Here is a 25,274-nt window from a genome sequence, read left to right on the forward strand (position 1 = left end):
ACATACACAATGACTATCTATATAAACCAAATGAGCAGGTTCGATGTATGCAAGCCAACTTTATAGCATGCTGAGACAGCGTCAAGCTTGTTCAGACCTTCCCAAGCATGTCCAGGACGTCAACTTTCACAGAACAGCTTCCAACCTGGCCTGATTCCATGCTTGGACATGCCCAGGCTACACAAACCATTGTTGATACGTCACTTATGGGAGCGAAAATGTTTGAATACAAGTATAAGAAAAAATCATGACAAAACTGAAACGGTACATGATGGGTAAATTTTGATGTGATATTCGTAATCAGCACCCAGAAATCTATAATAAACACCAACAGTGTTCAAGAAGCTAAAACTTTGTTGTGCAGTGTTAGCCAAGATGTAGCCATAAGTGGCCAAACTGAGCATATAATTAATGAAAGAAATATCAGTCAGTCAGACATTACCCAACCCACTATATCCTAACACGGTCACAGGGTTAAAGAAATATCAGTATGATAACTGCAACTTAACACTAGAATCCCTGACACTTAAGAAAAAAGCCGTACTACTGGGCCACCTTTAATTCCTTTACACCTCTTCATCAGGGTCTTTGTTTTGCAAATGTGCCAGTCAGCACAAGCAGCCTGCTATCCCATCCCCCACTGAGGTAGTTGAAGTCAAGTCAGGCACAAAATTCTCAGAGCTCAAGTCTGTTTATCTGGGTGTGAGGTGTCTGGAATTGTATAGAGTGAAAAAATATACCATTGTTTGGAATACATGTGTTCCATGTCTACAACGATCTGGGTAATTGTAGGATTACAGGAAATGAGAGGCAAGAAATGGTGAACACATAAAAAAAACTAACTTTTTTCATGTTATAGAAATACTGACAAAATGCTGACATGAACTGTTTTATGTGTGAAGACTGAAGTCCAAATATCAAACATTTTCACAAAAGGTATAGCAAAACAAGTGTGCTTTTATTCAAGAATATAACCAAAGAAAAATAAATCATTCAATTTACATGTTCTAAATATCAATCGACACAAAGCCGACATGTCCGCTTGGTTGGTGTAGAGGTAAGAACTACTACCTCGTAATAAAGAGGTTGTGGATTCAAGCTTGGGTTCTCCCCATTTTGAGTAGTGCGCTGCTGTTACTATTACAGTGGTGCCTCAGTTTGCAAGCATAATTCGTTATGGAAACATGCTTGTAATCCAAAGCACTCGTATATCAAAGCAAATTTCCCCTTAAGAAATAATGGAAACTCAGATGATTTGTTCTACAACCCAAAAATATTCATATAAAAATGATTAATATGAAATATAAAGTAAAAATATGTAAAACAAATTAACCTGCACTTTACCTTTGAAAAGAATCGTGGCTGGTGTGAGGGAGACGAGAGAGAGGAGAGGAGGAGGAGGGTTATTGTGTAGGACAACTTTCACTCTAACGTAATTACTGCTGTTGACTCACTGGAATCTTTTTCTTTTTTTGCAACTTTAACAAGGAACCTATCCAGTGACAGTTGCTTTTGCCAGAAGAGTCACTACACATGGACACAAAATTTAAAAAAATGCTTTACACACTGTAAGGATTCTAAACTCTTTTGGGACCTCCCACTCCCCAATACGCGAAAGAGTGTCCTGAAACAACCACAGGCTCCCAGCGCTGCAGCAGTTTGCCGTAAAAGCGAATTCGAAAAGATTGTGCCGTCGATGGGTGATGCAAGGAACATTATAAATGCAAGGGAAGAGTATTACTTGGCCACTAATCTGGTCACGATCCTGCCGAATTGCTGTGTCTGTGTATAGGTTAGATCCCACTACAATAAATAACTGTGCTGTTCCTGTTTCAAGCTGAATAAAGCTGGTTTTACTGAAACTCAGCCTCGTGCTTTGGGGTGCATGACTGGGACTCGCATGTTACAGCACACATACGTGGTCACAATGCTATAATAAATATTATACGCTCGTATGGATGTTGACTATATGAGTGAGGCATGCCGACGGAGACCGAGCATGGGAGACGATTACCTGACATCCCACGGTAATAGAGAGAGAGAGAACTATCGGCTCAGTTGTGATCACATGATGCTCGGCCGACAATGCATATACAGACTATTGCTAGACCTCACTTGTTTATCAAGTTAAAATTTATTTAAAAATGTAGCTTGTCTTGCAAAATGCTTGCAAACTAAGTTACTCACAATCCAAGGTTTTACTGTACTATCTTATCTATAAATGTCTATGCGTGGAAGTGTGTGTGTCTGTCTGTCGGTCTGGCCTGGAAGTGCGAGGCTACAGCATGAAGCTCAAACAGCCGGCAAGGTGGCCACAAGTTAATGAGTCGGAAGAAGAAAGAAAGCGACTCCGTCACCAAAGTGAAACCACCGAGGAAAGACAAACGAGAGAGAAACTCACTTAGCCGCTGATAGGCAAGGGGTCAAGCATGTCCGCTGACTCTGCATTTAATTTTTTTTTTCTGACAATTAAAGTAATTTCTAGGAGCTTGGGGGTTTTAGAACATGGCCTTACACAGCTAGTTATATAATAAAAATTTACATTTGATTTGAGTCTGTAACACCCGGTGTAAATATTTACTACTTGCAAAAGATATCGCTGAAAGTATATAAGCAGATACACAAATGCTGGTGAATCATGTCTTCTTGGTATCTTGTTGTCACTTGAATGTTTTTGTTATTCAGTTTTATACTTGAACAAGGGGGTTCCTCCCTGCTCGCTTCACTTCCCATCTCTGCCACCCGCGTTGTGAAGATGTGGGCTGAACACACCCCAAGGAGACGCAGTCGCTCCTCTGAAACCCCTTCTTTAAACAGTGATACAATGGGAAACAAATAGGTTTTTTTTTTTTGGCCTCTTCTTTGCTCGATCAGCTGCTGGCTTGCTGGTGCTGCCATGCGGCATTATCTGCATCTTGCATGGTGCTTCGAACATTCAAAAGCCTGTACAGCAGCTGTCCTACTCTTAGTGTTTTATTTCTGGCCCAGGGAGTAGTTACATCTTTTGGCACAAACTTCTGTCTCACATTAAAGTTCGATAAATTCTGAAAAGAATGATACCAAACATATAAAGTGCATCCGGAAACTATTCACAGCACATTACTTTTTCCACATTTTGTTATGTTACAGCCTTATTCCAAAATGGATTAAATTCATTTTTTCCTCAGAATTCTACACACAACACCCCATAATGACATCGTGAAAAAAGTTTACTTGAGATTTTTGCAAATTTATTAAACATAAAAAACTGAGAATCACATGTACATAAGTATTCAGCCTTTGCTCAATACTTTGTCGATGCACCTTTGGCAGCAATTACAGCCTCAAGTCTTTTTGAATATGATGCCACAAGCTTGGCACACCTGTCCTTGGACAGTTTCACCCATTCCTCTTTGCAGCACCTCTCAAGCTCCATCAGGTTGGATGGGAAGCGTCGGTGCACAGCCATTTTAAGATCTCTCCAGAGATGTTCAATCGGATTCATCTGGGCTCTGGCTGGGCCACTCAAGGACATTCACAGAGTTGTCCTGAAGCCACTCCTTTGATATCTTGGCTGTGTGCTTAGGGTCGTTGTCCTGCTGAAAGATGAACCGTCGCCCCAGTCTGAAGTCAAGAGCGCTCTGGAGCAGGTTTTCATCCAGGATGTCTCTGTACATCGCTGCAGTCATCTTTCCCTTTATCCTGACTAGTCTCCCAGTTTCTGCCGCTGGAAAACATCCCCAGAGCATGATGCTGCCACCACCATGCTTCACTGTAGGGATGGTATTGGCCTGGTGATGAGCGGTGCCTGGTTTCCTTCAAACGTGACGCCTGGCTTTCACACCAAAGAGTTCAATCTTTGTCTCATCAGACCAGAGAATTTTGTTTCTCATGATCTGAGAGTCCTTCAGGTGCCTTTTGGCTAACTCCAGGCGGGCTGCTATGTGCGTTTTACTAAGGATTGGCTTCCGTCTCGCCACTCTACCATACAGGCATTATTGGTGGATTGCTGCAGAGATGGTTGTCCTTCTGGAAAGTTCTCCTCTCTCCACAGAGAACCGCTGGAGCTCTGACAGAATGACCATCGGGTTCTTGGTCACCTCCCTGACTAAGGCCCTTCTCCTCCGATCGCTCAGTTTAGATGGCCGGCCAGTTCTAGGAAGAGTCCTGGGGCCTCATATATAATGCCGTGCGTAGAACTCGCACTATAACATGGTGTAAGCACAAAAGCCGAAATGTGCTTACGCACTGAAAAATCCAGATGCAGGAATTTGTGCATACTCCAACTTTTACGTTCTTCCGCTACATAAATCCCGATCAGCGTGAAAAGTAACACTCGTGCACGCGTTTTATGTAACGCCCCAACTCCTCCCAGAATTACGCCTCTTTGAATATGCAAATGAATATAAATCGTCCTTAAGCTCAGCCTTCTGTGAAAAGACAATGGGAAAAGCATGGGGGAAAATATAAGAATTTCAGCGAATACCAAGTGGAGGCAAAGGAAAAGCATACTATTTGTTCAAATAAACTGTGGTATAATCAACAAAAGGAAGTTGATCGAGTGACATAGCATGTTGGAGAATCTTGAAAGCTCACGTTCACAAAATCACACAGTGCCGGAAATTAAAAAAGAAGTCACATATCAAAGCCGTGAAAAGGCAAGTTGTAGCCCACTGTCTGAGTGTCATATGAAAGCTTATTAGGGTACAGAGAAAAAAGCCACACAGTGAGGGAAAAGCACGAAATGTCAACTTCAATCTCGACATTTCCACTTTAATCACGTAGTTTATTTTGTCGTTAAAGTAGAACATCATAAACTTCATCTTAAAATCATTTAATTAACCAGTTTCTCAAATCACATTGTAATTAAAGTAGCACGTTAAATGCTTTGTTTTGAATTTTATCTTCTATGTGCTCTATGTGTGTGAATCACTACTTACTTCTTAAACCGGCTCTCTTCCTCCAACTGGACACAGAATCCATTACATTTGTGATATTATAGCTCTCTGAATAACTAAAATACTGAGATGTATACGTGATATCATTTTTATGATGATAGGAGTTAAAGTACGTTATTAAACATGAGTTTCACGGCGAAGTGATTGTGTGCGACCTTCGATGAAATAGTTTATTGTAGCAGTACTCAGGGGCGGCTCTAGGCTTGTGGCACTGGGCAGAGGAAGAATAGTCAGTAACGTAGCTTATGCACGGTGGATGGCCACGTCCGTTGCAGACACTGCATAGCCGCCTAGTGCTCATGACACAAGCATTTAACTTTTGCCGAAATTTGTCGCTGCGTTTTTAGCTGTGTTATTTTCTTCTTTCTTCTTTCTGTTTTATATTCAATATGTATTGGCGTAGCCGCCACTGCAGTCCTTGCTTTTCTTTCCCCAAATACCCAATCACCACACAATCAGCTCTGTAATAGAAATTAAGCCATCTGCAAGCTTAGCGCCGATTCTTCAAAACGTTTAAGGAAAATTGAAATATCTTCGTAGTACATGTTTAATTATTCTATCCTTCATGACACTCCCGAAGTTAAAGTTTTATCTGTATAATATAATAAACATACTTTGCTGCATTTCACCTTAAAAATGATATTGTCATCATATGTAAATACGCGCTTTATAAAGTGGCTCAGGTTGTGGGATATTATAACTGTAGTGTAAGTTTACAGTGAGGTGATTGTACTTAGTACAAACAGTTCTACAAGGTGCAATTGATTGAGTGCATTTATAGTTCTTGGGATGAAACTGTTTCTGAACCACGAGGTCAGGAAAGGCTTTGAAACGTTTTGCCGTGGCTGAGGCAGCGTGTCCTTGAAGCTGTATACCGATAATTCTCTTTCCGATCAGCTGCTGCTGTGATTCACACTCAGATAAAGTGATATAAATACTCCGAGTGGTGCAGTGAGAGTAATATGGAAAAAGATGATCCGCTGTGGCAACTCCTAACGGGAGGAGCTAAAAGAAGAAGAAGGTGGTGCAGTAAGAGTAACAACGCTAAAGCAGTTATGGTATTTGGAATACTGTGGCTGTTCCCTGGACCATTATATTGTTACAAGTTAATTACAATCAGATGCGTTACCCTAATAAACAATATGTGGTTAGTTTCAGTGTATTTATAAAGCCGCGTCAGGAAAATAAGGTAACCACACAGGAACAGTAGCACTGCTTTGACGCTGGGTGCCGCCAGTCTGCAAAACCGAGCGGAGAACTTGCGTACGACAAGGTATGAGGTACCGTGGAAAAGTGCGTGGCTTTACGCCAAATGTAGGTTTTATACATAGCGTTTTGAACGTGGAAAAGTTCTTACACAACATTTCTGTGCGTATGCACCGTTTATACATGAGGCCCCTGGTGGTTTTGAACTTCTTCCACTTATGGATGATGGAGGCCACTGTGCTCAATGGGACCTTCAAAGCAGCAGAAATTTTTCTGTCATCTTCCCCGGATTTGTGCCTCGAGACAATCCTGTCTCGGAGGTCTACAAGACAGTTCCTTTGACTTCATGCTTGGTTTGTGCTCTGACATGAACTGTCAACTGTGGGACCTTATATAGACAGGTGTGTGCCTTTCCAAATCAACTCAATTCAAATGTCCAATCAACTGAATTTGCCACAGGTGGACTCCAATTAAGCAGTAGAAACATCTCAAGGATGATCAGGGGAAACAGGATGCACCTGAGCTCAATTTTGTGAAAAATGTGAATACTTATGTACATGTGCTTTCTAAATTTTTTAATTTTAATAAATTTGCAAAAATCACAAGTAAACTTTTTTCACGTTGTCATTATGGGGTGTTGTGTGTAGAATTCTGAGGAAAAAATGAATTTAATCCATTTTGGAATAAGGCTGTAACATAACAAAATGTGGAAAAAGTGATGCGCTGTGAATACTTTCCAGATGCACTGTATATTACCTTCAATAATTATTGAACTTTTGAATATTTATGCACGTTGGAAAAAGAACAAGATTTCTAAGTTGCCTACTAAATAATTCTCTAATTGATTGAATCAGAAAAATGTTCCTTTTGACTCATTTTGTAACAAGATCTGTGCTTGATCTGGAGTAGCAAAAGTTCTTTGAGACAGTTGGAGTAAGGGGGTATCTTGTTATGATCTGCCAACAGCACTGCTGTTAGGGGAGGAGGGTGTGTGTGTCACTCATTTGTCTCACAGCGATTGATTTTTACATTACTAATGTGTGGTGTTCTTCATGGCTATTACTGTACTACTGAGATAATTGGTACTACTGCTCAGTGAAGTGTTCTTTGTAGCAATACCACTTCTGTTTCTCAAAATATTAACCTAGTTTTACAGTAAACTTTCTGTATGTGTCTTTCTACCTCAGTGAGTAGATCATAAGTGTCATTTTTTATTTTATACATGTAACATATATTTTAGCAGTCTTCCAGGTGAACATCTGTTAGATTCATTAGTTTGAAAATAAGAAAGTTCAAAAATTAATGGGAGGGGAAAAGCTTCCATAGTATAAAGAGAAGAACAATGAACTTCTTAAAAAGAGCAATGATAAGAATCCTCACAATAAACCATCTGCTTTTATTGTACTGGCCTTTAATAGGAAGCAATAAGACAGTGACTTGAAAGAGCTAAGACACAGTAAAGAGCAATTCAATTGCCACTGATACACATTACATTAATAATCATTTGTACTGGGGTACCGTAGTGGCAGTTTTAAACTACAAGAATAGGCTTAATATATTTATTTTTTAATTATAAGAAATGCTTTACTGTGTTTCACAGAAAATTGTGTTCTAATCTATACCATGATTATGGAAAAATGTCTTAACTTGAAAAATTATAATGTTTTTAATACGCTTTTCTGGCACCTTTTGTCTGGATTCTTTCTCCGGCTTTGGCACTGTCTTGTTATTAAATTGAAATCCAATATTTTGTCTCATCCATTTTCTCTTGCATTTCATAATGCTTCTTTTAGTATTAAGTTTCCAGAATTCCTTTTCTCACATTTTACTTTACCCACATTGGTGTTTCTGACTCCTGTGTGAAATGATCTCTCTGTATGTGGAGTGTATTTTTTTCATGTTCTTTGTCAGGTCTTTTCCATGTTTATGCATTTGTTCATTTTAGTTTAAAACATCTAAAGTGTTTGTGCCTAAATTTCATTCTCTTTTATTAATTTTAGTCTAGTCTAATTCATAGATTTTTTTCATTTTTCCTTAAAGGCAGATGTAGAAAACAGAAAGGAAGAGCAGAGAAAGTATGGAGTATTCTTTGATGATGACTATGATTACCTACAGCATCTAAGAGAAGCCTCCTGTACAGCAGAACTGGTATCCAACAAATTGCCTCAACATGAAAGTCGAATTGTTATCACTGAAGATGGTGTATTGGGAACAGAGACAGAAACAGTTCCAGTAAGATATTGCAGATATATTTTTGTTACTGTTTACTTGCTGAATCTAAAATTGTACATATTAGGAGCAAAAAGCTGAACTCCTGGCCTGGACACATACACATGGGTTTTTTGTTTATTTACACTGTTTTTTTTTTTTTTCCCAGTCTCTTACTGGTGTGAGTAATGTGCATGTGTCAAGTGTTTTAATGTGTTATTATTTTTCTTTTAAAGGCTGCTTCACTTAGCTTGCCCTCATCTGTATTTGCCTCAGAGTTTGAAGAGGAAGTAGGATTGTTGAATAAAGCAGCACCAGTGTCTGGTAATAATTCTTTATATTCAGATTTCTTATGTGAAATTGCATGCATCACGTACATCTAAACAGCAGGCATGACTTCTCCTTTTGCAATCGGATAATGGTACACCACAATCCCATTTTTGCTGTGATTGCCACTGTGAGAGTCATGGTTGATGCGTGCAGCCAGTTACAGTCATGGCCGAAATTATCGGCACCCCTGGAATTTTCCCAGAAAATGCACCATTTCTCCCAGAAAATTGTTGCAATTACAAATGTTTTGGTATACACACGTTTATTTCCTTTATGTGCATTGGAACAAGACAAAAAAACAGAAAAAAAAGCCAAATCTGACATCATGTTACACAGAACTCCAAAAATGGGCTGGGCAAAATTATTGGCACCTTTTCAAACTTGTGGGTAAATCGTTTTATTTCAAACATATGATGCTCATTTGAACTTGCCTGTGGCAAGAAACAGGTGCTGGCAATATAGCAATCACACCTGAAGCCAATTAAAATGGAGAAAAGTTGACTCAACCTTTCTGTTGTGTGTCTGAGTGTCCAACACTAAGCATGGAGAACAGAAAGAAGAGCAGAGAATTGTCTGAGGACTTGAGAATAAAAATTATGGAAAAATATCAACAATCTCAAGGCTACAAGTCCATCTCCAGAGATCTTCATGTTCCTTTGTCCACTGTGCGCAACATAATCAAGACATTCACAACACAAGCTGTTCTGCAGACTCAGGGTGCAACAGTGTCAGCTCGAACTATCCGTGGACATCTGAACGAAATGAAACGCTATGGCTAGAGAGCCAGGAGGACCCCATTGCTGACACAGAAACCTAAAATGCCAGACTGGAGTTTGCCGAAATGTACTTGAGGAAGCCAAAATCCTTCTGGGTGAACACCATGTAGACATGAGACCAAGGTAGAGCTTTTTGGTAAAGCTCATTATTCTGTTTAAAGAAAACGGAATGAGGCCTATGAAGAAAAGAACACAGTACCTACAGTCAAACATGATGGAGGTTCTAAGATGTTTTGGGGATGTTTTGCTGCCTCTGGCACTGGATGCCTTGACTGTGTGCATAACATCATGAAATCTGAAGACTTCTAAAAGATATTGGGGTGCAATGTAGGTCCCACTGTCAGAAAGCTGTATCTCCATCAGAGGTCATGGGTGTTCCAGCAGGACAGTAACCCCAAACATACCTCTAAAAGCACCCAGAAATGGTTGAAGACAAAGCGCTGGAGAGTTCTGAAGTGGCCAGCAATGAGTCTGGATCTAAATCCGATTTAACACTTATGGAGAGATCTCAAAATTGCTGCTGGGAGAAGGCGCCCTTCAAATCTGAGAGACTTTGAGCAGTTTGCAAAAGAAGAGTGGTCGGAAATTCCAGTTGAGAGGTGTAACAAGCTTGTTGATGGTTATAGGAAGCACTTGATTTCAGTTATTTTTTCCAAAGGGCGTGCAACCAAATATTAAGTTGAGGGTGCCAATAATTTTGTCCAGCCCGGTTTTTGAGTTTTGTGTGAAATGATGTCAGATTTGGCATTTTTTCTCTGTATTGTTCCAATGCACGTAAAGGAAATAAACGTGTATACCAAAACATTTGTAATTGCAACAATTTTCTGGGAGAAATGGTGCATTTTCTGGGAAAATTCCAGGGGTGCCGATAATTTCGGTCATGACTGTATGTGTGTCTGTGTGTAAATGACAGTCATATTTTAATTTTAAAATATGAATATTTCTAAATACAGTATGTCATTGCTTATTGTAAATAAAAGGATTAAAAAAAATTTGTTAAGGAAGAAAGGAGCATGCATAGTTTAACATACTTTTTTTGTGAGACTGTTTATTGATAGAGGCTGTTTTAATTTTTCATATTTTGTAGATACTGGTTAATGAACTAAGGGTCTCAGCAGGTTGGCAGGACAAGGTACAAGGCCACATACAAACAACCGCACTTACTCAAAGTGCAACCAACTAAGAGTTTCCAGATCAATCTGCAAATCATTGGGAATCAGTATTTTAAAAATAAATAGTAAAGGAGTTACAAAATCTGACTTTGATTTACACTCTTAATATAACATATGGTATAATTTACAACCCCAGATCAGAAAAGGTTAAGAATATATTGAAAATGCAAATTAAAAAAATCAGCAGTGATTCTTAAATTAGACTTTTATTTAATTGCAGAAAGTATGAACTGAAGATATTTTATGTTTTGTCTGGGCAAATATTTGTTAATATACATCTACTCACACATTTCAGGCCTTCAACACATTCCAGAAATAGTTGGGGTGTGGGGAAATTAGGGTAATGAGGTAAAATAATAATGTGATTTCAAACAAGTGATGTCACCAAGTGATTGTAATCAGGATTTGATACTCAGTCGCAATCAGGGCAGGCGATGGAATGGTCCTTTCGGATGGTGCTGAAATCTTGACCCACTAGGCTAGCTACTTTGGGCAGCTGTTTTAAGCTGATCCTCCGGCTAAGATGTTGGACATCTCTGGGTCAACGATTTTTGAGGCTAATCCTCCAATTAGCTGTAAACCACTCAGTCTCACTGACAATGCACTGGTGGTGAACCAGCTGAGGGTAGGGAAGACTGCAGGGATCTGTGGTATCCAGGGTGAACTTCTCCAGGCTGTTGGTGAGGCTGTCCTCATTGCATTGTAGGCAATCTTTGCTTGCATTTGGAAGATGGGCGTTGTCCCTATCTGGAAAGGAAGGTTGATCACTTGGATTGCAGTGTCTACAGGGGGATAACACTGCTGTCTGTGCCATATAAGGTTATTGTTAGGGTAATCCTTAATAGGATATGTGATCACTTGCTTACTTAACAGCGACCATGGTAGCCTTCTTTTTTTGCTTAAAAAGTCTAACATTGAATGGATCCTGGCACTGAGGGTCCTCATGGAGCGCAAACATGAATATCAGCGTTTCTTTGTTGATTTTCATAAAGCGTTTCACTCAGTTGATCATGCTGCCCTGTGAGACATCCTGAGACTTTGTGTGATCCTCCCAAAGTTGCTGGATATCATGGTCAACCTGTTCATTGGTACAGTGAATGCTGTGCACAGTGGAGGCAGAACCTCTGCGTTTTTCCCAGTTGATTCTTGGGTTCACCAGGGGTGTGTTCTCACTCATACTTTATTCAGTGTTTGCATTGACTGGGTGTTGGGCAGGGTTTTGGGGTCCAGCAGCTGTGGGGCATCTGTTGGTGAAGACAGATTCTCAGATCTTAACTTTGCTGACAATGCTGTAATCTTCGCAGAGTCAATGGAGGCTCTGATCAGGGCTCTTGAGACTGAGAGAGGAGTCTGAATGTCTGGGCTTGTGAGTGTCCTGGATAAAAACCAAGATCTAGGCCTTTAATGACCTCGTGGGCACAGCCATAAACAGCATTTCGGTCTCAGGAGAGAATGTTGACTTTGTTGAAAGGTTTACCTACCTTGGCAGCGATATTATATCTCTGATGACTCTTCCTATGAAGTCAGTTGAGCGATTGGGAGAGCATGGGGGTTCATGAGATCATTGGAAAGGGTTTTGTGGTTCTCCCAGTTAACTTTGCAGATGGACAAAGGTCCAAGTCATTAGAGTCCTGGTGCTTTCTGTTTTACTATATGGTTGCAAGACATGCATGCTATCTTATGACCTGAGACTGGACTGGACTTCTACAGTACTGTGTCTCTTGGGAGAATCCTTGCCACTGGTTTGTGTTGACTGAGCGGTTGCTGACAGAGACCCAAATGAGGCACATGACCTGTATTGTGAAGGAGCATCAGTTATGGTACTATGGTTATGTGGCACAATTCCCCAAGGGTGATCTGGCTCGCAGGATCCTGATTGTGGGGAAGTGCACGTAACACTTGGCTGTGGCAGATAGATGGTCATTTCTGGGGGTGGAACTGGACTGTCTGGGAGGTTGCCAAGCAGGATCCTAAGCTGTTTCGACGTTTGGTGGGTGCAGCAACATGCTGTGCCAGTGTACACTCCCCAACCTGACCTGATGCAATTTCAAACAGGAGATGTCAACAGGTGATTGTAATCGTGCTTTGGCACAATAGTATCCACGAAAGGCTGAGTCTTTGAGGTGCAAAGATGGGCAGATGATCTCCAGTTAGTCAACAAATGTGTGAGAAAATTACTGATATGTTTAACAAAAGTATTCCTCAAAGAAAGATTGGAAAGCATTTGCATCTCTCTCCCTCTACAGTGCGTAACATTACTAAACAATTCAGGGATTCTGGAGGAATTTTAGTGCATAAAGGGCAAGGGTGCAAGCCTAAGCTGAACTCCTGTGATCTCTGATCCCCCAAATGGCGATGTATTGAAACCATCAATAGCTGATGTAACCACATAGGCAAGGGATTACTTTGGCAAACCTTTCTCAAGCGCTACAATACAGAGTTACATTCACAAATGCCATTTAAAACTTTACTGTGCAAAAAAGAAACCTTATTTTAACCATTTCCAGAAGCGATGCCAATGTTTCTCGGCTCAGAGGCATCTGGGATGGTCCATCAAATAGTGGAAACCTGCAATGTGGTCAGAAGAATCAGTATTCCAGATATTTTTTGAAAGACTTGAACGGTGTGTGCTCCAGACCAAAGATGAAAAGGACCATCCAAACTGTTATCAGCAGCAAGTCCAAAAGCCAGGATCTGTCATGGTATATAGAGTTTTGTCAGTGCCTTTGGCAAAGGTAATTTATACTTCTGTGATGACAGTGTTAATGCATAAAAGTACGTTGAGATTTTAGAGCAACATATGCTGCCTTCAAGAAGACATCTTTTCCAGGAACATCCAATCATTTTTCAGTGAGACAATGCAAAAACATATCCTGCCCACATTGCAAAGTCATGGCTGTGGATGAAGAGGGTACAGGTACTGGACTAGCTCTGCCAGCAGTCCTGACCTGTCCATAGAGGATGTGTGGAGAATTATGAAGTGAAAAATGAGACAATGACGACCCTCTACTGTTACACAACTTAAGATGTGTTTGCAGGAAGAATGGGACAAAATAACACCTGAAACACTTCATTGCTTGGCATCCTCAGTTCCAAAACATATTTTTATGTGTTGTGAGAAGGAATGGTGACTTTACCATTCCCACTTTTTTGGAATATGTTGCAAGCCTGAAATGCAGGAGTGGTTGTATATTAACAAGTGAAATGAAGTTGACCAGACAAAACATGAAATATCTTGAGTTCATGTTGTCTGCAATGAAATAAAAGTCAAAGTTAATTTAAGAATCGCTGTGGCATTTCATTTTTTAGTTGCATTTTCTATACCATCACAACTTTTTCTGATTTGGGGTTGTAATAGAAAAAATCTCGTACTCACCTATTTCCACTCTGGGTTGAAGGTAGCTGGTCTCAGTACCAGCAGTAATTGATGCAAGGTAGGGAACAGTCCAGTGCAGGACCTATTCGTACACACACAAACATTTACCAGCTGTTAATAAGTACTGATAAGCCATGTCATTTAAATAGATTGTTTATCAATACCATTCATATTACATTTTATGGTTCTGTTGTATAATAGTATATTATTGTATCAGTATTGATGGGTGGGTTTATGAGTGAAATATATTCTGGTAATTTTAAATTAGTATGCCGCGACAATGGCATAAAACACATTTTGTTGTGTGTTTTTTTTTTTTTAATGCATCTATTCATAATATTAAAAAAAGAGAATATCTGCAATCTGGCTTTGCATGAAACATTTATAAATCTTTCAAAGACATTGCTGATGCTATTAGGTTTATAGTGTACACGGTCAGAGAGGTTAAACCATCAGAAATTTTAGTGATCTTTGTCCCACAATACAATTACACATCTTACAAGACAAAATCTACATATTGTGTTTGTTACACTGCTCACAATTCTTTATAACTTCATGTTTAAGGACTAGTTGTGCCTTTTTCATGTATATTTTGTAGTAAAAAAAAATGGATGTACAGTTAATAAACATTTTTGAATGTGACTAAAAAGCAATCTGTTTAATGACGAGCCAATTAGCTAGGTGCAAGAACAAAAGAGGTGGCTTTACAATAAAATCCAATTGATTCTGGCATGAGATTGCAGTCTGCTTGGGCAAATGCAAGACCAATAGAGGGATTTGGTCTCACATTTGTCCTAGAGGTTCCCAAAAAAGGAACTAGAGGCATCTGCTGTTAGTGAAGGCTGGTTATCTCAACTTTGTCTTATTACCACTTGATCCTGGAAAAGAAGATTAAAAAAATGAAGACAAAAGAATGTGACAGATCACTTATTTGTACATTTTCATTGCAGCGTTAGGACGGGGTTATACTTCACGCGACGCATGCTGCACCGGACGCTCCTGCCACGCAAGCGTTGTAGTGTTTATACTTGCACGTGTACTTTACGTAAATCTGGAGGAATCCACCAGGTGGCAGTGCGAGATATTATCATTTTGAGAACATGTTCGGCTTCTCTGTGTGGTGAATTGCCTAGAGCACCCATTAAATTCTGATGACACCTTACCGCAATATCTCTGAAAATGATGTTTATTGATTAAATCCATCAATCCAGAGAAGTGTCTATTCCAGCAAGCATTGGGCACGAATGAGAAACAATTCCTGGACGAGGCCTCCGCTCATCGCAAGGTTAATACAGGCACACACATTTTAGCGGCACCAAATCCCCAAATCTGCATATCTTTGTAAGGAAACTGGAGCACAGTGTGGAATCCAAGCACGGAATACCAGCGACATGACTCCCTGCAAGACAGCAGTGCTACCGCTCTGCCACTGTGTCATCCCCATGTGTGTAATTATTAACAGTATTCATTATTTAAACAAAATTAACGATTTATCTATAAAATGTAACATACACACTTTAATGCATTTCATCATGAAAGTGATATCAAGTATAAATCTAAAGATTCTAAATGTGCAGAGAGTTGGAATATCATACATTTAATTTGTTCTGTGTGGTGATCTATTGCTGCTTGCTGTACCGATTAAAAACTGGGATGACGTTTACGATGGTCTGCTTTAATGATAAAGTAAACTACGAGGTTAAAGTGGACATTTCGAGGTTAAAGCAGAAATTTCCACTTTAATCTCAAAATACACCTTTTCACCAAATCCTTAATTTCTTTTTTCTCAGTGGCTCAAATACAGCACTGTACATTATGTTGCTGTTGTGAAGTTGCAAAAAAAAAAAAAAAAGACGGCACAGAAGACAGTATGTGAGACTTTTAAAATGTATCGTGTCATTACGATCGAAAATATGCAACGCTTGAATATTAAAGCACCACGAATACATCTGTATATCGGCATTTTGCTTCACCACATCGAACCATTCATCAAACAATGAAGCGCGCACACCGATATCGTAGGATCCGCAAAGCTTTCTGTCACATGTAGATAGTAAACAGAGACTCTGACGTCACATTACAACTTTTAGCACGCTGCGTTCCACCCTGACTTTTTGCTGGTACTGCAACTCGTGCACGAGTCATGTTAATTTCTGAGGACCTGCAGCCATGATGTGGGCGTGAAAGCCTTCTGAGCGTGAAGTATAAACAAGCCCTTACAGGGAGGTAGAGCTTTACTGAATATGTGATGCTTATTGAATTTTAAATTTATCTTTAGTGTTGATTTAAATCTGTAAAAAAAAAATATGAATTTCTCATAATTTCTTCCTGATTTGCACACTGTTTGTCCTGTATGTGAGATGTGAAATGGTATTGAGAATTAACTTATATAAGTGAAAGGACCATCCAGACTGAAAACTCTATTGTGGAGGCGCTCATGACTATTTACTTTGATTTTAATGGTGCCTTTCTTTTTAAGAAATTTGAATATTAGCTTCCACTTTTGAACTCCTCTATTCTGTCACAGTTTTGTTTATTTTTCGCTTATGTGTTTTATTGTTAAGGTCCAAGACTGGATATGGATCCTGACATTGTTGCTGCACTTGATGAAGATTTCGATTTTGATAATCCTGATAATATTCTGGAAGATGACTTCATTTTGAAGGCAAATGAACCAGGAAGTGAATGGAAAGATGATGACTTGTAAGTTTGAATAATTTTTATTTAGCTACTAATAAATCTTTAATAACTGCATATCCACTCGTTTTTACACCTATTTAATCCAGTTCATAGTTACAGGACTCTGTAGCCCACCCTGGAAGCGTCAGATGCAGTGTAGGAACCAGCCCAATAACAGAACATATTCACATACATTTAAAATTAAATTTAAAAAATCTGCTATTTATAGTCACAGAAGTAGAGCATTAATGGTGCTGTAAACAGTCAAATAGGCAGTTGTCTTGTAGTATTATGGCATTAAATCAAAATTCTTCAGATAGATTAGATACCATTTTTCTTCTTTAAAACATTATTTTCCATTGCAAAAATGAAAATAAGCCTAAAACATTATGCTTTATAAAATGAAGGTCCTTTACAGCATTACTGGAAATTTTAGGAAACGTCAGAGATTAAAGGATCCAAAAGTTATTAGATGTGCATACTACTTAGGTCTCAAAGAGCAAAAATCTTTCAGATTGTGTAATTTTGCTTTAATGTAAACATGATGCACTGAGAAAGTACATACCCCCAAAAAGAGCTTAACACTAGAATTACCAGACCCTACGAAAAAACTCGTAGATCCGTCCCACCTTAAATCGCTTCACACCTCTCCATCAGCATCTTTAGTCCTGTAAATGTGTTGATAAGCATTAAGTAGCCTGCTATCACATCCCCCACCGCCGCACAGTTTTCTCAGCTCAAGTCTGTTTACCTGCGTGTCAGTTGCTTGGAGTTGTATAGAGTAAGAAGTCAAGCAAAATCACACCTTTTATAAATACTATATCGTTATTTGGAACACATGCATTTCATGTGTTCCGTGTCTACAACAATCTATGTACAGTAAACACATCATTAAAATAGAAACGTTTTTCATGTTTTTGCAATAATTGACAAAATGTAGACATGCAGTGTATAATGTGTTAAGCTTGAATTCCATAACATATTGAAATGTAATCATCATTTGAATGATATCAGTAGATCAAAATGATGCAGTCTTCATTTTTAAAAACCTAATACTATATCACCTCTGCCAAAGTTGGCAGAGAGTCGATACACCTCTACTTTGGTAATCCCTTATATTCATTACAATCTTTATCAAGCGTAACACACAAAGTCCAAAGGAATAGCAAATCAGTAGAGAAAAATATTGAAGGGCTTAGCCTTACATACAGACAACATTTTATCTGATGTAATATTAATCGTGTTTGGCAAGAGCATCATGCCAAGACAAATAAGGAAAGTGATTAATACTCTTGTTTCTGAGTGGGGTTACAAGTGAAACTCCAAAAAAAAACACACAGCAGAATGGAAACTGCTCATACAATAGACATCTTCAAGAATCCCATGGTAATATTAAATAATTTAAAGGTTTCTCTTGCTATGATGGACATATAAGTCAACTGTTAGTAAGAAGCTGAGTTATATTTATATACATATGAGACTTTAAAAGAATGACCTTCTCTTTCCCAAAAAAAAGCAAAATTTATAGTTCAGTTTTGCCTTTTTGTACTTGTTTTTATTAATTTTTTTTATTTCAGATGTCACTTGGAAATTCAGGTTAGTTTTAGTTAGCCTTCATAATGTTAGTTTTTATTTCAGTTTAGTTTTTATTTCACAAAAACATTTCTGTTTCCATATTGTCATGTTTTGGGTTCTGAGTTACACAAATGAATTACTAAACAGTTCTTTTTTAAAGAGTGCACTTTATCTTTGAAGAAGTAGAAACATATATTTAGGGTCTTTCAGCCACTAATAAAATGTAAAAAAAAAAAAAAACTACATTTCAATTAAACCTGACTCTGTTACTGTCTTCTCAAGTCAAGTCAAGCTGGGGAGCATGCACTGGTATAGTGCGTTGTCACAACTACTACACTACAAAACAGCTCGGTCCAGCCACTTCGGTCTCCAACAATATTATGAGTCGGATCACCTTCGGGAGGAAATGTGCCACATGGCCGTAGTGCCATAACTGATGTTCCCTCACAATGCAGGTAATGTGCCTCATTCGGGACTCCATGAGCAACCGCTCATTCGACACAATGTCAAGCCAACGGTACCCAAGTATTTTCCAGAGAAACACAGTACCAAATGAATCCAGTCTTCGTCTCAGGTCACTGGATAGCGTCCATGTCTCGCAACCACATATATAACCTTATGTCTTGTTAGACTTAATAAAATTCAAAAACATTTTCTCAGAGCTGCCCTGCTAGACAGAGGTTCAGTACAAGTATTTTAGGAATTTTGGTAGTAGTTTTAAAAGAACCTGTGTTTAGCTCTTCATTCTTCTTGTTGTCTGACACGCTGTAGAGTCCACAGGAGACAAACCCTCCCCCAACCTTTCAGCGCACTTGAATAATGTGTCTTAAACTATGGATTGCAAATATTTGATATGTTTGTGATCTGTCGCCATATGTAGTAACATTGCAAAAGTTCATCCGTGTGTGAATTTTGTGCTGAGTGATACACCCGGTGCTATTTATTTACTTCTTATTCCATTAGTACTGTATATGTATGTATGTGTGTGTGTGTGTGTGTGTGTGTGTGTGTGTGTGTGTGTGTGTGTGTGTGTGTATATGTATATGTGTGTATATGTATGTATATATGTATATGTATGTATATATGTATATATAATATATATATATATATATATAATGTAATAGATGATATAGATATACATACTGTCAGAGTTGGCTGGGGGGGTGACACCCCAGGTGCGCAGCCGGCACTTCTGCCACACTGGGTAGTACCGGCGAAAAATTATCGGGAGGCACCTGGAGCACATCCGGGTGATTATAAAAGGGGCCGCCTCCCTCCGTTTAGGGGCTTGAGTTGGGTGGAAGAAGGACGAGGTCTTGGAGGAAAGGAGTGGAGGCGGACTGAAGAAAAAGAGGCATTGTGTTGTTGGCCAGGACTTTTGGGGAGACTAGGGTTGTGTGTGCACCTGTAAATAATAGACTGTAAATAAACGTGTTGTGGGTGTTAAAACCATATCTGCCTGTCTGTGTCCGGGCCGAGCTCCACAATACATACATACATACATACATCTTATTTAAATAATATATTTAGAGAGAGATTGCAATGTCAGAGCTTAAAATTATACTTGCTAGCCATCAGAGCACAACATTAGAAAAGCCAATGATCCCTCAGCAGAAACAGTATGAACGTAGCATTTTAAGAAATAGTGAAAGGGGTGGAAAAAATATTTAGTTATTTTAGCACAGAATTATTTTCATAAGATCAGGCAGATTTTTTTTTTTTTAGATCCATGTCCTTAATAACCTCTTGGGCACACTCATTAGCAGTGCGTCTGTCTGTGGGGGAGAGTTTTGACCTTGTTTAATAGGTTTGTTTACAGTGACGTTAATGTCTCTGGTGACTTTTCCTACAAAGTAAGTAGAGGTTGCCCGGGAGAGCGGGTCATGAGGTCGCTGGAAAGGGGTGTGTGGCGCTCCCAAGTCCAAGTCTTTAGGGTCCTGATGCATCCTATTTTGCTATATGCTTGTGAGACATGGAAGCTTCAGATGATCCTTGGGTTCCACTATTTTGAGTTAATGTCGAACGACTGGTTGCTCCCAGATGAAGCACATTAGCAGGTAACTATGCATGGCACTGCAGGTTAACATCCTACCCAGGACAAAGCAGTTTGCAGGTTAAGGGCCTTGCTCAAGTGCCCAATGGAGTAGAGCCATTTCTGGCATTTGCGGGATTCTAACTGGCAGCCTTCCAATTGCCGGCACAGATCCTTAGCCTCAGAGCCATCGCTCTTCTTATCTTGTAACCCTAGAACAGACTGAAAATCTTTAAGGTATCATCTGTATCTGATATATCTCTCTTATGCTGTGGTCATTCAATAAAAATTGGCTTTGAAAGTTGCACAACATTCTAGTGATATTGTGCACATTCAGAAGTGGCATCATAGTTTACCAATTGAGCAAACATCACTATTTATGCTTCATTAGCAATAGAACTAGAATCAAATATGTTGCTACTATGCAGTTCGAACTGCCACTAATAGAACATGATAAATCGCCTTTTTCTTTATTCTCTTTATATTCCAACAGCCCAAATACAGCTATTCCTGCTGTCACAATCTCTATTCTAACAGTTGCCCTTTGTCACTGGCTGCACTTCACAAAAGGCAAGTAAATTTGGTGATGCCGGTGGATGACTTGTTTTGTTATACTTTTACACCAACATATGCATCGTGATACACTGCAGAGCTATAGCGCGTCTTTATGTGAAAACAGCAGTGTCAGATGGGGTTGTATGGATTGATTCTGAACGCGACTGAGAGAATGAAAAGTGAATTAAAAAAAAAAACAAAACAAAGCTAACCTTTACAAGGATCATAAATTACACCACCTGTTACAGACTGCAATCAAATGTATGCTTTTATTCTAAAATAGTAAATAAGAGCACTTTACTTCTCAAAACGGAGTGGTGCAGGATCAAACTCGCAACCTTTTGATTCCCAGTTAGTAGCTCATTGTATTGCGCCACGGAGGTGGTCATAGTAAGCGGGTGTCAATGTCACATGTTAAGGTGGCTTTTTTTCTGCAGCTATATTTTTGAATAAAAGCGCAATTGTTGTGTTATATTTGTACCTTTTGTGAAAATGTTTCTTTGATATTTGGACTTCAGGCTTCATACATTATATAGTTTATGCCTACATTTTGTCATCTACTAATAGAATATAAAAAACGTTTCTTGTTTTAACAATGTGTTCACACAGATTACTGTAGAAACGGAACTCGCATGAAATGCGTGTGTTCCAAATAACAATCTATTATTTCCACTCTAAAACTCCACTTCACTCCCAGATACTCAATCAAGGCATGAGCTGGGAGAAGTTCGTGCACGTTCTAAATTGGTGGGGGGATAGAATAGCCGGCTGCTTCTAGCTTCTCTTTATCAGCACATTTAGAGGACAAAGGATGCTGGCGGAGAGGTGTGAAGGGATTTAAGAAGCGATTTAAGGTGGGACATATCTACAAGTTTTTTCGTAGACTCTGGTAATTCTAGTGTTAAGGATAACGGTAAACCGGTCAAAGAGAACTTGATTATCCAATGTAACTACAGGAATATTTCTTTGGAAAACAAAGAACAAACCATTTTTCGTATATTTTGATGAGTTTTGGGACCCCTGTAGCCCCTGGGATAACAGCCCAGTTAGACCATGCACAAATCCTGCCACAGTAAAACCTGAAAACAGTTTTTGTAATTTATTAGTTTTGCTTAGTTCTGTATAGTTTTTCATGTCAGCATTTTTAATTATTTAGTTTCATTTTATCAGGTTTTTTTTGTGATAGTTGTTGTGTTTATTTTAGTTTTTGTGTTGGTAATAATCTTGGTATAGCTGAAGTTTGTTAGATATCATATGGGTGTAATGGAAGACTTTTGGAACATTGGGATCATTTAAAACTAGCCTAGCCAATTTTTACGTTATTTACTACAATAAGAACCTTATACCAGGAATAAATCATGATGATTGGATTGTTATGATGTGTCATTACATCAGGACTAATGCAGTTTGCTGCAGTTATGTATACTGGATTCCTTAATGTATCAGAGAACACTTGGAAAAGGAAAAGCTGTTATGTGGAAAGCTGAAATTGGTGCAATGATCTACATCTTTTTTTCACTGTAATTTAAAGTGTTTAAAAACATAACTGATATAATTACTTATGTATTCTGTTATGTATTTAAGATATAATATTACTACTTTTCAAAATGTGCTCTGACATTTTCGTTAACATTTTCATGTACACAAATAAAGTTCTATCTCTCTCTGTCTCAGGGGATCAGATAATGATAATGAAGAAGAATGGGAAACCACAGATGAAGAGAGTGATGGGGAAAATGTTTACAGTTCAGATGAAATGCTTTCTGATGGGTTTCCTTCCGAGTTTCAAAATGGAAGGCCAAAGGAATTTCTGTTTGAAAAAGAAGAGACAAAGAGTCATTTTACAGAATACTCCTTAACATCATCTGTTATGAGGAGAAATGAACAGCTTTCACTGCTAGATGATAGATTTGAGAAGGTAAGTACTACATTATATTGTAAAAATCTCATTATAAATGTGTTTGATTTACAGTGAAATTCAGGATTTCACAGATACCACTGCTTATGTGTTATATGTAATTTAGCAGTACTCTTTTATGATTTTGTATTTTACATTTTAGAAAATTGTTTAAAGCAGGACAACAGAAAAGTAAATTAGAAAGGTATAGCAAAATGTCATTCAACAAAGATGCAATTTTCTGTAACCAAGAAAAAGAGTGCAGAAGCTTCCATGAATTTCAAAGTTTATTAAGTGTAAATGTTAGCGTATGAAACCAGGGCTGTGGAGTCTGTAGGTAAATGGTCCGATTCCGACTCCTCAGTTTCTTAATCTTCCGACTCCGACTCCCCGACTCCGACTCCTCTGTATGTATATACTATGCTAATGTATTTTCTACATCCATTGAAGGAAAGGAAGGCAACATACATGTCATTTCACCACAGAACTACTGGCTAGGAAGCCAACACTCTACTATAATGCCAGATTAAAGACAAACACAATTGATTGGCGGCCGCAGATTGCAGGTGTCCACATGGACGGGCAGATCCAGCTTGCCGAAAATCTCGACCACCGCCCCCATCCAAAGTAATGTGATGCCTCTGTCTGCTGCAGTGGCTGTCTCCTCTGTCAGCCAGCCGGAAGTTTAGTGCATTGTGCCACTCACCGGCCAGCTGATCAGCAGAACGAGCCTCTGCTGGAGACCGGTAGGGAGATCTGTGTTCTCGGCTCCTTTGGCCCCCTTCACTAGCGCATAGCGAAGGGGAGCTGAGAATACACCAGATGATTTTTCAGGCGTTTGACGCATGATGACTTGTTGAACGGCCGAAAAATCGGCAGTGCATCTGTAAATGTATAGGGGGCTTTAGGCTAGGTTCACAGTTCCCTGTAACAGTGGAACACGACACAATGGAAAGCGGTGTCGCACCATACCTGTGCATTACATCCCATATAGTGACGCATACAGTCAATGAAAAGCATGCTTCATGGTTACTTGACATGTTCGTTTTTGTGGTAACATTATGCACTGCATGCATTGGGCTTTATGCTTACAGCAGAGAAGTAGTTCATTATGACTGTTTGTGAATTGGGACATTTCAACTTACTTTTTTAATTCCGATATAAATTTAGTAGGAGTCGGAGTCGGTTAACTTTTTGCTCACTGTGGGGTCCCCAAGCAGGTAGAGGGGTGCAGTCCGTTCCGTTAGGTATGGTACATAATAAAGTTTTCAGCCGTCACCATGCCGTGGTCGGGTGAGCATCGAGGCTTTGTAGTGGAGGCTTTTTTCAAAAATGTCGAATCTGTAGCTGCGACGCAGAGGGTGTTTCGCACGCGGTTCGGTTTACATGCTAATGAAAGAGTTCCAGGCTGGAAACGGTTCTGCTGTGGGTTCAGAGTAAGGGCAACAGGAAGTTTTCAAACATCGTCCTTGGTCCTTGGACCAACAAAAGGATGCTATTCAAGAAGAAATTGAAGGAATTTCGCCCGACATGCTAGTGAGAATGATGAAAAACTTCCAAGAATGGCTCCAAATGTGTATCAGCTGTCAAGGCCACCATTTTGACAATATAATTTTTAAAAGTAAAAAAACTTTTTTATATCTAGATTTGGGAAATAAAGTTTTTGGTGATACCTTGTAGCATTTTTTTTTCAATCCCCCTTTGAAATGTGGGAGTTATTTCTGCCGCACCCTGTACATTAAGACACCATGCCGTTACAGAGCATGGCATTGGGTATATTAACAAAAAAGTGAATGCATATACTTTGTGCCATAATCAGATATACAGTATATTACTTTCAGTAAAACTAAAATTAAAGGTACAATGAGGCCATTAACACTGGTCTTGCGTTGGATTCTTTAAAAGCACAAACGGTAGGTTTTTCTTAACAAAAAGAAGCATTTCTGCCTTTTAACCAGCATGTCTGTTTTTCTTTTCATCTACTATATTTGACACAGCTGAAAAAGGTGTTCAATGTCTACACAAGGTGCGATAGATACTTTATCACTGCCTTGGCCAAGGTTGAGAAATGGGCAGCATTGCTCTTCCAATATTGGAGGACGCAGTTATTTCTGGAGATAGGGGGGTTGGTAAGATAGTTGTTCAGCTGAAAAAAATAAGTTTACAAACGTTTACCTGTATTATAATAAAAAATAATAAATTATTATTAGGTTTACCAGATATGTGGTAAAGAAAAACCGGACAACCGCATGTACAAACCACCGCCATTAATAAAAATTTGTAATGTTGAAAGCTTGACGTATAATTTTTTTCTATAAAGTGTGATGCTGATGGACTTTTAAGTGATGCAGCACAAGCTGTTCCTCAGTGAAACACTTTCTAACACAGGTGTGCTTTGAAATATTGAGAGACTGCTGTATATTTTGGGGTGATTGTTTTAAAGTAATGCTTACATTAAAACTGGAGTAGATCTTGCCTTAAAATCTTTCACAAGGTACAAAACTTGAAGCTGCATTCTAGCATGCAGGCGA

General features: G+C 39.0%; 1 protein-coding gene across 1 annotated transcript in view; it reads left to right on the top strand.

Annotated features, from left to right (window-relative positions):
• ltv1 (LTV1 ribosome biogenesis factor) overlaps positions 1–25,274 on the top strand; it is a 79,245-nt gene that overhangs the window by 24,211 nt on the left and 29,760 nt on the right. The window contains exons 3-6 of the mRNA XM_039748238.1: positions 8,184–8,375; positions 8,588–8,675; positions 16,570–16,708; positions 22,521–22,764. Of these exons, the coding sequence (XP_039604172.1) occupies positions 8,184–8,375; positions 8,588–8,675; positions 16,570–16,708; positions 22,521–22,764 (663 nt within the window). The remainder of the gene's footprint in view (positions 1–8,183; positions 8,376–8,587; positions 8,676–16,569; positions 16,709–22,520; positions 22,765–25,274) is intronic.

The sequence above is a fragment of the Polypterus senegalus genome, chromosome 3 (assembly GCF_016835505.1).
Source record: "Polypterus senegalus isolate Bchr_013 chromosome 3, ASM1683550v1, whole genome shotgun sequence".
Lineage (NCBI taxonomy): Eukaryota > Metazoa > Chordata > Cladistia > Polypteriformes > Polypteridae > Polypterus > Polypterus senegalus.